The sequence below is a fragment of the Bos indicus genome, chromosome 17 (assembly GCF_029378745.1).
Source record: "Bos indicus isolate NIAB-ARS_2022 breed Sahiwal x Tharparkar chromosome 17, NIAB-ARS_B.indTharparkar_mat_pri_1.0, whole genome shotgun sequence".
Taxonomy (NCBI): Eukaryota; Metazoa; Chordata; class Mammalia; order Artiodactyla; family Bovidae; genus Bos; species Bos indicus.
Window position 1 is genome coordinate 62,238,399 of NC_091776.1, and position 18,048 is coordinate 62,256,446.

Here is an 18,048-nt window from a genome sequence, read left to right on the forward strand (position 1 = left end):
AATTTTGCAATAAGATCTGAGCCATGGTCAGCTCCAGGTCTTGTTTTTGCTGATGTATAGAGCTTCTCCATCTTTGACTGCAGAGAACATAATTAATCTTATTTCAGTATTAACCATCTGGTGATGCCCATGTGTAGAGTTGTCTCTTGTATTGTTGGAAGAGGATGTTTGTTATGACCAGCATGTTCTTTTGACAAAACTCTGTTAGCCTTTGCCTGCTTCACTTTGTACTCCAAGGCCAAACTTGCCTGTTACTTCAGGCAAGTTACTTCCTACTTTTCATCCCAGTCCCCTATGATGAAAAGAACATCTTTTTTGGGCGTTAGTTCTAGAAGGTCTTATAGATGTTTGTAGAACTGTTCAACTTCATCTTCTTCAGCATTAGTGGTAGGGCACAGATGGGGATTATTGTGATGTTGAATGGTTTGCCTTGGAAACAAACCAAGATCATTCTATTGTTTTTGAGATTGCACCCAAGTACTGTATTTCGAACTCTTCTGTTGACCATGAGTGCTAGTCCTATTTCTTTTAAGAGCTTCTTGCCCACCATAGTAGGTATAATGGTCATCTGTATTAAATTTGCCTGTTCCCAACCATTTTAGTTAACTGATTCCTAAGATGTTGACATTCACTCTTGCCATCATCTCCTACATTACCATGTCCAATTTACCCTGGCTCATGGATCTAACATTCCAGTTTCCTATGCAATATTGTTCTTTAGAGCATTGGACTTTACTTTCACCCGCAGACATCCATAACTGAGCGTTGTTTCTGCTTTGGCCCAACCTCTTCATTCTTTCTATAGCTATTTCTCCACCCTTCCCTTATAGCATATTGGACACCTTCCAATCTGGGGGGCACATCTTCCAATGTCATGTTTTTTTGCCTTTTCATTCTGTTCGTGGAGTTCTGGAGTGGTTTGCCATCCCTCCTCCAGTAGACCACGTTTTGTTAGAACTCTCCACTGTGACCAGTCCATCTTGGTTGGCCCTGCATGGCATGGCTCATAGCTTTGTTGAGTTACACAAACCCCTCCACCACAACAAGGCTGTGATCCATGAAGGGAAAGATATGCATAACCAGGTAAAGACCATTTACCAAAATGTAATGCCAAGCAGCGTATTAATTAGTGAAACAGTGAATGTATTTCCACTTAAAATCTCTTTGTTTTTTTGTCTTGGACAATTTGAATTCAACTTTCAGTGGATTCTCCCCAGCATGCAGTTTTGTCCTTTACTTTTTAAAGTCATAGGTCCCAGACTCCTCTGGTCCCTTAACCCCTTAAAATCAGCCCCTTGCATTCTCCCCAAAATTGAGATGTCAAAAACTTCAGTTTCAGGTACTTCTTTTCAGATTGGCTAACTATACTTTCCAGTGAATATCTGTTGGATATTTGGGTTTTTCCTGGTCTCAGGTCCAGAAGGTGTCCCATCACTTCTCTCTACTTTCTCTGTGACAGTTACTAATATCACTTGGATTTTGGAGCTATTGGTAGTTTGACCTTTTAAACCGTATATTGGGGTTTGTAAGATGCCTTGTCATCATTTTTTGGTGTTTGTAGGGTTTAGTTTTTACCATCATAGTGCTTTATCTGTTTTTATGCTGTGAGTTGAGATTTTTTTTTTAATTGCACTACTGTTGCCACCTTCTGCAAATCTTCCTTCCTAATAATTAAATATGTTTCCTAGCCTTTAAGGAATTGAATGCTACATCTTTTGGTGAATCAACTTTTTCCATGCACTGTGATATGGAGCCTTACTGAAAGGTTTTTTTTGTTTTCTTTTTTTAACCTAGAAAATCCAAATTCAGGACTTAGTTTGTTATTTGCAGATTTTGATATTTTTGTCATTTAATCTCTTTGAGCATCAGCTTCTTGTTTATAAAGTGGAAATAATATCTGTATGAGCTTTACTAATGATTCAATAGCATTTGTAAAAATGCTTTGTAAAATAAAAAGTGCTACACAGATAAAGATACTATTATTAACTTCCCTCACATAGTCTCTTTTGACAGAACTTGGCTAGGATTTCCTTTTTTTTTTTTAAAGCTTTATTGAATTTGTTACAACATTGCTTTTGTTTTAGTTTTTTGGCCCAAGGCATGTGGGATCTTAGCTCCCCAACCAGGGATCAAACCTGCACCCCCTGCATTGGAAGGCGAATTCTTACCACTGGACTGCCAGGGGAAGGCCCTAGAATTTCCTTTTTCCCATGCATTTTTTCAAAGTTTTATTTATTTATTTGCTTATTTTTTTGAGGTACAGTTGATTTACAATGTGTTAGTTTCTAGTATACACCAAAGTGATTCAGTTATACATGTATGTACATGTTCTTTTTCATATTCTTTCCCACTGTGGTTTATTATGGGATATTAAATGTAGTTTCCTGTGCTATACATTAGGACCTTGTGTTTGCATATAGTAGTTTGTATCTGCTAATCTCAAACTTCTAATTTATCCCTCTCCTTCTCACTTTTCCCTTTGGTAACTATAAGTTTGTTTTATATGTGTGTGAGTCTGAAAACAGTTTCATAAATAATTCATTTTGTATATTTTAGATTCCACATATAAATGATATCATATGGTATCATATGTTATTCCCTTTCACTCAGTGTGATAACCTCTAGGCCCATCCTAGTTGCTGCAAATGATGTTATTTTTATGGCTGAATAGTATTCCATTGTGTGTGTGTGTGTGTGTATTGTGTGTGTGTGTATATTTCATATCTTCTTTATCCATTCATCTATCAATGGACACAGGTTGCTTCCATGTCTTGGCTATTGTAAATAATGCTGCTGTGAACAGTGAAGTGCATGTGTCTTTTTAAATTAGAATTTTGTCTGGATATATGCCCAGGAGTGGGATTTCTGGATCATATGACAACTCTATTTTTAGTTTTTTAAGGAGGCTTCATGCTGTTTTCCATTGTGACTGTGCCAATTTACATTCTCACCAACATTGTGAGAGGGTTCACTTTTTTCCACACCCTCTCTAGCATTTATTACTTTTAGACTTTTTAATGATGGCCATTCTGACTGACATGAAGTGGTACCTTGTTGATTTTCCTTTGTCTGCTAATCAGTGATGTTGAGCATCTTTCCGTGTGCCTGTTGGACATCTGTATATCTTCTTTGGAGAAACATTTCTTTAGTATTTCTGCCCATTTCTTGATTGGGTTGTTTGGTTTTTTGTTATTGAATTATATGAGCTATTTATGTATTTTGGAAATTAAGCCCTTGTCAGTTGCATCATTAAAGAATATTATCTCCCAGTTCATAGGTTGTCTTTTTAATTTTGTGCATGGTTTCTTTTGCTGTTCAAAAGCTTTTGAGTTTGATTAGGTCCCATTTGTTTATTTTTGCTTTTATTTCTATTGCCTAGGGAGACTGACCTAAGTGTGGCTATGATTTAGTCAGAGAATGTTTTGCCTATGTTCTCTTCTAGGAGTTTTATGGTGTCAAGTGTGATATTTAAGTCTTTAAGCCATTTTGAGTTTACTTTTGGTTATAGTGTCATGGTGGGTTCTAACTTCATTGATTTACATGCACTGTTCAGCTTTCCCAATAGCACTTGCTGAAGAGACTGTCTTTTCAAGACACATATTTAAACTGCAGCCTGATTGACATTATAAGTTTTGAATGAGACTACCTGTAATTGTTTCGAAGTATCCTATAATGCCTGACATAATCATTTAGCATTAACATTTTGGTATATATTGGAAGTCCTCTTACCTTTTACTTACCTGTTCATTTCATTAACTGATGTTCTCCATTCTTTCTGTAAAACACAGTGATAATCACAACTCACTGGACATTTAGCATTAGTACGCTGTACTTTATTTTTTTTTAATTTTTTTTTTTTACTTTTATTTGCATTTATTTTTTGCAGCATTTATTCCCGGGCCATAAGTTTTGTTTCTTCAGTTTCTTCTGGGATCTTTTTCTTCTGTGCAACCTCCTCTTCTGGTTTAGGAACAATCTGCTCTTTTTCAGTAAGGATCATCTCAATGTGGCAGGGAGAGCTCATGTAGGGGTTGATCCGACCGTGAGCTCTCTAAGTCCTGCGCTGCATCTTGGGGGCTTTGTTCACTTGGATGTGCTCAATGACCAGAGAGTCTACATCTAAGCCCTTAAGTTCAGCATGACTCTCTGCATTTTTGAGCGTGTGTAGTGAAAATTCAGCACTCTTTTTGGGCCTCCGACCCTGCATCCAGCCCCACTGTTTGGCCTGTGCACACATACCAACTACACCGTTGTAATGACGGAATGGCACACACTGCTTCTTTAAAGTGTCATCCTTCAGATACTTGGTGGCTTTTCGGATATGCATACCCTTTATGGCCTGGGCAGTTTCATGAGTGTTCTTAAAGTGAACACGAAGATTTGAACCTCTTGATTTGCATGATTTTGTGGGATTTTCTGGGTCAAGTGAATAGCGCACCATTTTTAGGGATCACCTCAGGCCGCTTACCGGAAAAGGAAGTAGGCTGTACTTTAATACCTACTTTCCTTATGTATCTGTTTCCACCAAGTACAAGGTTATGTTTATTTCCAAATGTTTTTGCGCCAGTTGTACTTATGACTACAGTACGTGTGACCAAAGTACTTAGTATTGTACCTAATTACCCGCTCTCTGCCTCAGCTTCTTCCACCTCAGCTTTTCCTATGAATTTGTCTATTCTAGGCATTTAATATAGATGGAATCATACAATTTGTGTCCTTTTCTGACTGGCTCTTTTCACTTAGCATAATATTTTCAAGATTCATCAATACTGTTACGTTCAGTTCAGTTGCTCAGTCGTGTTGCCGACTCTTTGTGACTCTATGGACTGCAGCACGCCAGGCCTCCCTGTCCATCAACAACTCCTGGAGCTTACTCAAACTCATGTCCATTGAGTTGGTGATCCCATCCAACCATCTCCTCCTCTGTCGTCCACTTCTCCTCCCGCCTTCAGTCTTTCCCAGCATCCGGGTCTTTTCAAATAAGTCAGTTCTTCACATCACGTGGCCAAAGTATTGGAGTTTCAGCTTCAGCATCAGTCCTTCCAATGAATATTCAGGACTGATTTCCTTTAGGATGGACTGGTTGGATCTCCTTGCAGTCCTAGGAACTCTCAAGAGTCTTCTCCAACACCACAGTTCAAAAGCATCAACTCTTTGGTATTCAGCTTTCTTTATAGTCCAACTCTCACATCCATACATGACTACTGGAAAAACCATAGCTTTGACTAGACGGACCTTTGTTGGCAAAGTAATGTCTATGCTTTTTAATATGCTGTCTAGGTTGATAATAACTTTTCTTCCAAGGAGCAAGCATCTTTTAATTTCATGGCTGCAGTCACCATCTGCAGTGAATTTAGCAAAAATGTCTGTCATGTTTGTTTATCTTCTCTGATGAATGTAACAAAAAAAAAATCCAATTTAAAAATGGACAGAGGATCTGAATAGACATTTTTCCAAAGAAGACATAAAGATGGCCAACAGGTCCGTGAAAAGGTGCTCAGCATCACTAATCTCCTCAGAAATGCAAATCAAAACCACAATGAGATATCACTTCACACTTGTTATCAAAATGACAATAAATAAGTTTTGGCGAGGATGTGGAAAAAAAGGAACACTGTTGATGGCTATGCAACTGGTGCAGCCACTATGGCAAGCATTATGGAGGTTCCTCAAAAGTTAAAAGTAAAACTACCGTATGATCCAGCAGTCCACTTCTGGACATTTATCCAAAGGAAACAAAATGCCAACAAAGAAAGATATCTGCACCACCATGTTCATTGCAGCATTGTTTACAATTGCCAAGACATAGAAGAAATTTAGGTGTCATCTATCAGTGGATGAATGAATTAGAAAATGTTATACAGGACTTCTCTGGTGGTCCATTGGTTCAGACTCTGCATTCCCCTCTGCAACCCAAAGCCTCATCAACGGTAATGAGGAAACAGGTCTATAAAATCATTTCTGTATATATATAAATTATTCAGTATAAAATTATTCAATATAAAATATTCAGCTTCTTCCAAATGGGCGATTTGGGGATTCTTTCATCATAAGGGGGCCACCATTTAGCTGAAACAGAAAAAGGAGCGTGCCTTAAGGCCACTGCTGCTGCTGCTGCTAAGTCATTTCAGTTGTGTCCGACTCTGTGTGACCCCATAGACGGCAGCCCACCAGGCTCCCCCGTCCCTGGGATTCTCCAGGCAAGAACACTGGAGTGGGTTGCCATTTCCTTCTCCAATGCATAAAAGTGAAAAATGAAAGTGAAGTCGCTCAGTTGTGTCCAACCCTCAGCGACCCCATGGACTGCAGCCTACCAGGCTCCTCCGTCCATGGGATTTTCCAGGCAGGAGTACTGGAGTGGGGTGCCATTGCCTTCTCCTAATGCCACTAGAGTAGAGGGGGAGAGGAAAGAAAGGGAGGGAGAAATTTGCAGCCTTCATTAAGCATACTCTAGTGGCATAAGCATACTCTAATGCCACTAGAGTATGCTTAATGAAGGCTGCAAATTTCTCCCTCTCTTTCTTTCCTCCCCACTTCTCCCTCTACTTCTCCTTGTTCCTTTCAAGCTCACTTTGAAAGTTGACCTGAATCTCCAGTAGAGGCCCTGAACTAGTCCAACCCAGAGCTTAGGGCCCAGAGATGCACCACAGCAGTGATTTGCATTTCCACGTTATACTCACATTGCTCACAAAGGCCAGCAATTCTACCTTCTGCTGTGAAACACAGTTGTTGAGAATACTTGACTTTAGCTTCAGACAGACCTGCTCAGACACCTGTATACCCTTCTTACCTACCATGTGACCTTAGGCAAATTGCTTAACCCCTCAGATTCTTCATGGGGAGAGTGGGGCCAATGACAGTGGGTACCTCATAGGACTATTGTGGAAATGGCGAGATAAAATATGAAAGTGCTTAGAACAGTGCCTGCCACATGGTCTATGCTCAATCAACTGTAGCTATAATGCTTGATTTGGAAACGACAAACCTCCAGTGAGAAGACACCCAACCTTGGTGAACTCCAAGGAGCAGGAACCCTACATCATGAATCTTATATCTATAGTATCTGAAACACTTAAAAGACTAGTTCCTGCCACAGAGGTAAAAGGGCAGTATGTGGGCTAATTTGGAGTTAACCACTCCTCGGAACTCAAACGTTCTAATGGAGATTTTTGTGGCCTGAGCAATACATGCAAAAACACAGGTGTCCGTGGCCAGTGAACTAAAATGTGAAACAATGACTACCCAGCAACAAGACAGGAACACCTGCTGGTGTCTGTTAGATGCCACCACGTGGCACAAGCCTGTTGTTTCTTCCTGCATCATTTAGTAGATAAACTTTTTCATGTGACTAAGATACTAGTTGTCATCACAACTTCCAAAAAAAAAAAAAAAGACTCCATGTTCCCAATGTAAGGGGCCCGGCTTCAATCCCCGGTGAGGGAACTAGATCCTGTGTGCTGCAACTAAGACCCAACACAGCTAAATTTAAAAAAATATGTTACACACACACATACACACGCACAATGTTACTCAGCCATAAAAAGAAGGAACTCTTGCTGTTTGTGACAACATAGATGGACTTTGAAGGCATTATGCTAATAAGTTACAAAAGAAAGGCAAATACCTTATTGTCTCACTTATATATATTTCAAAGACATCACTTTGCTGACAAAGGTCTGACATAGTCAAAGCTATGTGGTCTCTCCAGTAGTCATGTACAGATGTGAAAGTTGGACCATAAAGAAAGCTAAGTGCTGAACAATTGATACTTTACAGTTGTGATGCTGGAGAAGAGTCTTGAGAGTCCCTTGGACAGCAAGGAGATCAAACCAGTCAATCCTAAAGGAAAGTAACCCTGAATACTCATTGGAAGGACTGATGCTGAAGCTTAAGCTCCAATACTTTGGCCACCTGATGCAAGGTGCCAACTCATTGAAAAAGACCCTGATACTGGGAAAGATTGAGGGCAGGAGAAGGAGGTGACAGAGGACGAGGTGGTTAGATAGCATTACCAACCAATTCAATGGACATGAACTTGAGCAAACGCCAGAAGATGGTGAGGGACAGGGAGGCCTGGTGTGCTACAGTCCATGGGGTCAGAAAGAGTCGGACACAATGTAGCGTCTGAACAACAACAACATTTCTAAAAGAAACAAAACAAAAAGTTGAACTCATAGAGAACAAATCAGTGGTTGCCAGGGGCGGGGTGTGGGGGCTTGGTGAAATGGATGAAGGTGGTCAAAAGGGGCAAACTTCCAGTTAAAATGTCCTGGGAATATAATTTACATCATGGTAACTATGGTTAGTACTACTATATTGTGTATTTGAAAGTTGCTCAGGTGTTGGTGGTGGTTTAGTTGCTAAAGTCATGTCTGACTCTTGTAACCCTGTGGACTTTAGCCCACCAGGCTCCTCTGTCCATGGGATTCTCCAGGAAAGAATACTGAAGTGGGTTGTCATTTCCTTCTCCAAAAGTTGCTAAGAGTAGATCTTAAAAGTTCTCAACATAAGAAAATTGTAATGATGTGTGGTAATGAATATTAACTAGATTTCTTATGGTGATCATTTCACAAAATATACAAATATTATCCCTGGGTTTGGAAGATCTCCTGGAGGAGGAAATGGCAGCCTACTCCAGTATTCTTGCCAAAAGAATGCTATGGACAGAGGAGCCTGGTAGGCTATACAGTCCATGGAGGCACAAAGAGTCAGAGATGACTGAGCATCTGAGTACACCCCTACCATAGTCTATCTTTGATTGAAGTGTGGGGTTTTATAAACTTTTAATGTCTTATTTGTCTGTCTGTAAGTAATTTAGCAGTATTAAATCTGAGCAAGATTTTGGTTGTGTTAGGGAGTGTTAAGAGGCATCCTGGCCCAAGAATGAATTTGGCCCTATATTTTAAGATTAAATCCTTCACTTGGTAAACACTTATTAAGCATGTACAATATGCTGGGCCCACAGCATTGAATAAGATGGTAATCTGCCACACCATAATGGATATAATATGAGGAAAGACATTTTCATCAATAATGACTACACAATTTGTGGATTCATATGTAGTAGAAGTTAGTTAAGGACATTTTGAAGGTCTTCCCTGTTACTTTTTACTGAAGGAAGAGGTTCAGGAAGTATTGGAAATTGTACATTGAGTCACACTTTGGAAAATATGCAAATACCACTACTTACTATCTCTAGAGAAAATTCTCCTTGGTCTGTTTCCTCATGAAAGATGGAGGTTTCATAGGGTGGTTAGGAGGATTAAATTAAGACAATGAATATAGTATGTTTAACACAGTTCTTGGCACAGAATGAATAGTGTTAATATTATACTTGCTTTGTGCTTTCTTCACAGAGAAGTATCTAGTAGATCTAAAGCTATTACTTGTAATTGTAGAAATTCCTTATGATGTCAGCCAACAAGTTGTTTCAATAAAGAAAAAAGGAAAAATAGAAAAGACAAAATTTTAGTTTAATACATGTACTAAGCACTGTGGTAGAGGCCTCTGTACTATATAAAATAAGTATAAATGCACTTTTATAACTAGGTAATGTTCATCAGACATGACACATCTGAAGGTATGAAATTCATCCAAGGAATATTAAAAGAAGGGAATTAAACATTCTCTAGGAGAAAAGGGGGCCTTTCCTGGTAGCTCAGCTGGTAAAGAATCTACCTGTAATTCAGGAGACTGTAGTTCGATTCCTGGGTTGGAAAGATTCCCTGGAGAAGGGATATGCTACCCACTCCAGTATTCTTAGGCTTCCATGGTGGCTCAGATGGTCAAGAATCCACTGCAATGTGGAAAACATGGGTTCAATCCCTGGGTTGGGAAGATCCCCTGGAGGAGGGCATGTTAACCCACACCAGTATTCTTGCCTGGAGAATCCGCATGGACAGAGGAGCCAGGCGGGCTACAGTCCACGGGGTCACAAAATGTTGGACATGACTGAGCGACTAAGCATAGCACAATACAGGGGGAAAAGGGCCACCCAAGATGGAGAGGTCATGGTGGAGAGTTCTGATAAAATGTGATCCATTTGAGAAAGGAATTGAAACCACTTCAGCACTCTTGGCTTGAGAACCCCATGAACAGTATAAAGAGGCAAAAAATATGACACTGAAAGATGAACCCCTCAGGTCAGTAGGTATCCAATATGCTTACTGGAGAAGAGCAGAGAAATAGCTCCAGAAGAAATGAAGAGCCTGAGGCAAAGTGGAAACAGCGCCCAGTAGTGGATGTGTCTGGTGGTGAAAGTAAAATCTCATGCTATAAAAAACAGTGTTTCATAGGAACCTGGAATGTTAGGTTCATGAATTAAGGTAAATTGGAAGTGGTCAAACAGGAGATGGCAAGAGAGAACATCGACATTTTAGGAATCTGAACTAAAATGGACAGAAATGGGCAAATTTAATTCAGATGACCATTATATCTACTACTTGGACAAGAATCCCTTAGAAGAATGGAATAGCCCTCATAGTCAACAAGACAGTCTGAAATGCAGTCCTTGAGTGCAATCTCAAAAACAACAGAATAATCTCAGTTCATTTCCAAGGCATACCACTCAATATCACAGTAATCCAAGTCTATGCCCCAACCACTAATGCCAAAGAAGCAGAAGTTAAATTGTTCTATAAAGACTACAAGACCTTCGAGAACTAACACCAAAAAAAGATGTCCTTTTCATTATAGGGAAATGGAATGCAAAAGTAGGAAGTCAGGAGATACCTGGAGTAACAGGTAAGTTTGGCCTTGGAGTACAAAATGAAGCAGGACAAAGGCTATTAGAGTTTTGCCGAGAGAACGTGTTGGTCATAGCAAACACCCGCTTCCAACAACACAAGAGATGACTCTGCACGTGGGCATCACCAGATGGTCAATATTACTATTAGATTGATTATATTCTTTGCAGCCAGTGATGGAGAAGCTCTATACAGTTTGCAAAAACAAGACCAGGAGCTGACTGTGGCTCAGATCATAAACTCCTTATTGAGAAAATCAGGCTTAAATTGAAGAATGTAGGGAAAACCACTAGGCCATTCAGGTATGACCTAAATCAAATCCCTTACAACTATGCAGTGGAAGTGACAAATAGAGTCAGGGATTAGATCTGATAGAGTACCTGAAGAACTATGGTCAGAGGTTCATGACATTGTACAGGAGGCTGTGATCAAGACATGACATTGTACAGGAGGCAGTGATCAAGACCAGCCCCAAGAAAAGAAATGCAAAAAGGCAAAATGGTTGTCTGAGGAGGCCTTGCAAATAGCTGAGAAAAGAAGAGAAGCTAAAGGCAAAGGAGAAAAGGAAAGGAATACCTATCTGAATGCAGAGTTCCAAAGAACAGCAAGGAGAGATAAGAAAGCCTTCCTCAGTAATCAATGCAAAGAAATAGAGGAAAACAATAGAATGGGAAAGACTAGAGATCTTTTCAAGAAAATTAGAGATACCAAAGGAAGATTTCATGCAAGATGGGCACAATAAAGGACAGAAACATTATGGACCTAACAGAAGCAGAAATATTAAGAAGAGGTGTTAAGAATACACAGAAGAACTGTACAAAAAGAGGTCTTAATACCCCAGATGACCTCGATGGCATGATCACTCACCTAGAGCCAGACATCCTGGAGTGTGAAGTCAAGTGGGCCTTCAGAAGCATCATGACGAACAAAGCTAGTGGAGGTGATGGAATTCCAACTGAGCCACTTCAGATCCTAAAAGATGATGCTGTGAAAGTGCTGCACTCAGTATGCCAGCAAATTTGGTAAACTCAGCAGTGGCCGCAGAACTGGAAAAGGTCAGTTTTCATTCCAATCCCAAAGAAAGGCGGTCAAAGAATGTTCAAACTACCGCACAAATGCACTCATTTCACGTGCTAGTAAAGTAATGCTCAAAATCCTACAAGCTAGGCTTCAACAGAATGTGAACCAAGAGCTTCCAGATGTTCAAGCTGGATTTAGAAAAGGCAGAGGAACCAGAGATCAAATTGCCAACATTTGTTGGGAGCGTAGAGAAAACTAGAGAATTCCAGAACAGAATCTACTTCTGCGTCATTTACTATGCTAAAGCCTTTGACTGCGTAGGTAACAACAAACAGTGAAAAATTCTTAAAGAGATGGGAATACTAGACCACCTTACCAGCCTCCTGTGAAACCTGTATGCAGGTCAAGTAGCAACAGTTAGAACCAGACGTGGAATAATGAACTGGTTCAAAATTGGGAGAGGAGCATGTCAGGGCTGTGTAGTGTCACCCTGCTTATTTAACTTATATGCAGAGTATATCACGTGAAATGCCGAGCTGGTAGAAACACAAGCTGAAATCAAGATTGCCAGGAAATATATCAATAACCTCAAATATGCAGATGAAACCACCCTTATGGCAGAAAGTGAGGAATTAAAGAGCCTCTTGAAGAAGGTGAAAGAGGAGAGTGAAAAGCTGGCTTAAAACTCAACATTCAAAAAAAAAAAAAAAAAAGATCATGCATCCAGTTCCATCATTTCATGGCAAATAGATGGGGAAACAATGGAAACAGTGACAAACTTTATTTTCTTGGGCTCCAAAATCACTGCAGACGGTGACTGTAGCCATGAAATTAAAAACACTGGCTCCTTGGAAGGAAAGCAGTGACAAACCTAGACAGCATATTAAAAAGCAGAGACACTACTTTGCCTTCAAAGATCCATATAGTCAAAGCTGTGGTTTTTCCAGTAGTTATGTACAGATGTGTGAGCTGGACAATAAAAAAGGCAAAGTGCCAAAGAATTGAACTGTGGTGTTGGAGAAGGCTCTTCAGAGTCCCTTGGACTGCAAGGAAACCAAACCAGTCAATCCTAAAGGAAATCAACCCTGAATATTCACTGCAAGGACTGATGCTGAAGCTGAAGCTGAAGCTCCAGTGCTTTGGCCACCTGATGTGAAGAACTGACTTATTAGAAAAGACCCTGATGCTGGGAAAGATTGAAGGCAGGAGGAGAAGGGGACAACAGAGGATGAGATGGTTGGATGGCATCACTGACTCAGCAGACATGAATTTGAGCTAACTCCAGGAGATGGTGAAGGACAGGGAAGCCTGGCGTGCTGTAGCCCCTTGGGTCATAAAGAGACACGGCTGATTGACTGAACAACAGCAAGGAGAAAAAGAAATACTTTTATTAAAAAGGGAGTATGGGTAGGGACTTCGGTGGTAATTCAGTGACTAAGACTTGGTACTTCAGATGCAAGGGACGTGGGTTCAAGCATTCAGTCAGTGATCAGGGAACTAAAATCCCATATGCTGCTAAGTGCAGTCAAAAAAAAAAAAAACTAAAGAATAAAAACTGGATGGGAAAAGAAACTGTGTTTTTTATTCTTGGATACATTTGATTTTTTCACTTTAAGTCCACATATACTTCTATAAGAGTGATCCTTGTAATAAAGAGTTAAAGAAAAGGAATAAAAAATGGAAACAACAAAAAAAGTGGGGAGTATGGCTATAGAAAGGACCTGGAGATCCTGGGAAATAATAAATTGAGTATGTAATATATCAGTGTTAAAACATCTTCCCAGGTGGTGCAGTGGTAAAGAATCCACCTGCCAATGCAGGAGACAGAGGAGACACGGATTTGATTCCTAGGTGGGGAAGATGCCCTGGAGTAGGAAACGGCAACCTACTCCAGTATTCTTGCCTAGAGAATTACATGGACAGAGGGGTGGTGGATTACAGTGCATGAGGTCACAAAGAGTTGGACACAACTGAGCATACTCACCAACATCTGCCAGAATTGAAAAGTTAAATGACTGAAACACTAGCCCCTTGACCCTGGGTTAATTGGGGTCTTCTTTTTTTTTATTTTAATTTTATTTTATTTTTAAACTTTACAATATTGTATTAGTTTTGCCAAATATCGAAATGAATCCGCCACAGGTATACCCGTGTTCCCTGTCGGAGGGAGGAGGGTTCAGGATGGGGAACGCGGGTATAATTGGGGTCTTCTGACTTACTGGATATAGTCCACCTAGAGTCCCAGAAGAAAATAGACTCAATAAATATACCACATGGAATCTGAAGAGATATCTAATCTGAACAGGGTTTTATTTTTTGTTTTAAAAAACTCATTTCTTGAATGAACATTTATAAAAGGCCAAATTAGAACAATGAGTCACATAAATAGTTGCTCTCATATAGTAGGTAGCTGTTGCTTGAAAATCCAAGTGATAATAGTAAATGCAGGTACAAATAGTGGTATATGTTAAACAACTTAGATGAAAGATGGAATTTCCTGAAAAAGATTCTGGTACCTGGAAAAATTAGCCCAAGACAAGGATGTTGATGTCAATAGACACATGTGAAGAGTTCAAATTTAAATGTGGAAAAGCAGTAAGTTATTTAATGTATAATTAAAACCATAAAATCTTAATGACTAAGGTGATAAAACTGACAGAATCCCTCCTCCTAGTAGTAGTATATTTTTATAGAGTATATAATCGTAGTCAGAGCCACTGAGTTATCAATTCCCACTTCACCTTTGCTTCAGTGAGCCTGTCATTCCCACTCAGAGCTTGAGGTGTTTGACGTATTAGGCTTCTTTCTCCCATTGCTTGTCTTATGGCTCTGATTCTTCCTCTTCTTCCTCTTCTTCCTCTTCTTCCTCTTCCACCTCTTCCTCCTCAGCCTCCTCTTCTGGAGGCTCCTCTTCTGGGGCAGCTGGTTCCTCTTTTGATTCAGCAGCTGCTCCTTGGTCCTCTTTACAAAACGTGCAGACACAAAAAATTATAAGTAGTAATAATGCTATACAAAGTATTGCAGCTAATGGGATTATTATGTCTAAGATGTTTTTGGAAGCTTCATGTGTCTCAGAGGTAGCATTTTCTTCTCCACCTTCCCCCGGCTCGGGATTATCTAAACCAGGGTAGCCACTATCCACACTACCACCAGGTCCTGGGTTTTTGCAGTCAGGAGGGGAAAAACCATCATCGCAATGGCAGTTCTTCTTATTGTTGCAAACTCCTTTCGCGTTACACTGTACCTTTGTATCACAGTCGTACCCAAGAACACTGACATCTAAGCAGACAAAGTCTATGCAGACTTTCCCTGGGGCACAAAGATTGCCCTTCTTTGTATCTCCAGAATCAGGGACATCCTGAACACTATACTTATCCATGGACCAGCAATAGTCATCTTTATAATGAGCCTGCAACAATGTATAATTGACTTGGGTCTCTGGTAGCTCTTGAACATTTGTACATATCATTTTCCCACAAAATACATCCTCGTTTTGACATTTAGTATATTCTGAGACACTGTCACTGGGAATACCACAGTTTCCAAATCTGTTCCCTTTACCATTAAATGACTGAAAACATTGTTCAGAAGCAGCTTTTGCAGGAAACCCAAAAATTTCAGAACACTGAGCATCAGAAGACATGCATACCCCGTCAACACAATAGTAACCACCCATACATTCTGAACCATCTAGCTTGTAGGTATCCTGGGGACACTCCCCAGAGGTACCAAGACAAAATTCTGGAAGGTCACATTCTCCTGAAGCAGGACGGCAGCTACGTCCAGTTCGTTCATACTGGCATGTGGCATTACAGCAGGGTCCAGGATTACACAGTGCAGTCGACTTCAGTCTACATGTGTCATCACAACATTTGTCAACCTCACAAGCATTACCACAGTCACACTGCTCATCTCCTTCTACAATGGCATTGCCACAGGTGGAATCCCTCCGTCGGCGGCCTTTGTGCCCAGGCTTGTTGAACAGGCAGGCCCCCTTGTGTTCCCAGAGGAACCGGTGGAAGAAGTCAGAGCTGCAGTTGCTGAAGCCACTTTCTTTAGTGATGTTTTCACGCATGAGGCAGAAGGGCCGGTCTTTACACATGCAGGCCGGATGGTCGTGCCGAATACCCAAGTTGTGTCCGAGCTCATGGACCATGAGCGCTGCAAACAGGAGGACATCCTCGTGGTGGAAGGATTCCACGGCTGCCGCAAAATCACTGGAGCAGGCACCACTGAGAAATGCCTGCCCCGTATCCTCTCTAGGATGCTGTCCCACGATCATGTGGGCAACATCATGCTTCACACGATGGAAGAGCTTCTCTTGTCTCCAGCTGTTGAAATTCCTGAGTGCAACTTGCAGGTCCACGGGGACCTCTGTGAGGTCCCCCTCCGTCCAAATCTCCATTCCAGCCAGCACCACCTCTGTGTTTATTCCCCTTGTGAAGCTGTTGGCCAGAGCGATGATGTCCATTACTCTCTGGACTGTCTGATTGACGTCACTGCCCCACATTTGGAACCGCTGGTTGTTGACCACGACAAACATCTCCACGTACTTGGTATGTGACCACAAGTCGGATGGCACCTGCCAGCTGTGAGGCTTGCCGCTCTCTGGTCGCCGGCTGGTGGACGCCACTTGGCTGTCTTTGGACGTGACGCCACAGGAGACTCGAGCTTCGTGGGCCATGGCGTACAACAGGTGTTCAAACCGTTTGGAAGAGTGCACGGGCTCAAGGCCATAGGATTTTCCCTCCTTAATCAGGAGGCCCCTGAGGCCTGAACAGGTGTTGACAGAAACAAAAGAACCTGGGACTCCTTCTATGTAGCCTTCGTAGTGACAGTCCCGCGAGATGAGAGGCATTTCTTGCCCCAGGATGCCATCGTGGTAGCTGAAGACCGGGAAGTTATCCACAAAGTAGTCTGTCTTCAGCGTCAGGTGAATCAGCTGCCTCTGGCCCTGCATAAATAGCACATAGGAGAGCTTTTCCACTTGGTCTTCCCTTCCTTCCACTGTCAGACTCTTGGGAATGACTACTTCATAGGAAGAGTGATATGGTGAGCCCAGGTCACAGTACAGGCTTGGCAGAGAAATCAGTACCAAGAACAACAGGATCCCCAACCTGGCACATGAAAGTCCTGGCACCAGGGCCAGCCTCAAGCCCTTCATGTGAGGAGCCCAAGTTTGAAGCACTCTGATAGCCTCAGACATAGCCAGTTGCCTTTTCCATAGAGAAGGCAGTACAGAGGCAGAGTCTCTCACAGATGCTGCCACTGACATGGCCCTAGTGAATCAGTTGATGATGCAGGGCTTGTGTCCAGCAGCAGCAGCAGCTCTCCCTGACACACAGACCCTCTGTCACAGGTACTCACTTCAGATCTATGCTGGCTGCACGAAGGGTGGCTCTTGCCTGCCTCTCAGAGGTCAGCCTCTGGCTGTGTCCTTTCTAGTCTTTTGGATCTCTCTGTTATGCTTCAAATAGTCTTTTCTCTGTGACTTCCCTCCACACCCTCAACTCCAGTGGTTAAGGTCTTCCTGACGTTAGGAAGAGCTGTAATCATGAAGAGGGACTGCAGACTCTAAAATGCAAGACTGTACCTTGAGAAAGGAAACAAAACCTCCATGCCTTCCTCAACTGTACCACAAGGAACACCCCTCCCCCACTCTCCCATCGTCCGTTGCTCAGCTGACTCCTAATGTTCTAGACCAGGAGGCTTGGACGTCTTCAGTGGGCACGCTCCATTGCCCGTTTCCTCTCTTCTAAAGCTCTTGTTCTGTATCACATGGAGATTGTAACTAGATGTAACATGGCATTATAGATGCGATGCACAACAGACCAATCTGTTAGATAAAGCCAGTGTGGTACCTGCCTTGTGCCCCCAGATAGATAAACCCCAGTGTGCTGGTCACCCGTGGGACAAATGACATTCCCTACTTTTAAGAAAACATCATCAGCATTCAGTTTCTCAAGTTGTGTTTCTAACACAGTGTGTATTTATGACACTAAAAGTGTGTATGAGAGATGCCAGCAGAGCAGTCTCCCCGTTGTGCAGTTATCATGGGAACCTTGGTGGTAAGTATCTCCAGACCTATTACCATTCTTGGGCTGGTCCTGGCATAGCAGTGTCTTAAGACTATGCCTGTCGAAGACTGCTGCTGCTGCTGCTAAGTCGCTTCAGTCGTGTCTGACTCTGTGCGACCCCATAGACGCAGCCCTCCAGGCTCCGCCATCCCTGGGATTTTCCAGGCAAGAACACTGGAGTGGGTTACCATTTCCTTCTCCATTTC

The 18,048-nt window shown here is 41.7% G+C and overlaps 1 protein-coding gene and 1 pseudogene across 1 annotated transcript; both read right to left on the reverse strand.

Moving 5' to 3' along the window:
* Positions 1-3,825: 3,825 nt before the first annotated feature.
* LOC109571007 (large ribosomal subunit protein uL22-like) lies at positions 3,826-4,521 on the reverse strand (annotated as a pseudogene).
* Positions 4,522-14,038: 9,517 nt separating this feature from the next.
* Positions 14,039-17,845, reverse strand: LOC109570931 (disintegrin and metalloproteinase domain-containing protein 1a-like). The gene has a single exon (XM_070770168.1). It carries the CDS (start codon positions 17,038-17,040, stop codon positions 14,587-14,589), a length of 2,454 nt encoding a protein of 817 aa, XP_070626269.1. The 5' UTR covers positions 17,041-17,845; the 3' UTR covers positions 14,039-14,586.
* Between the last annotated feature and the right edge of the window lie 203 nt (positions 17,846-18,048).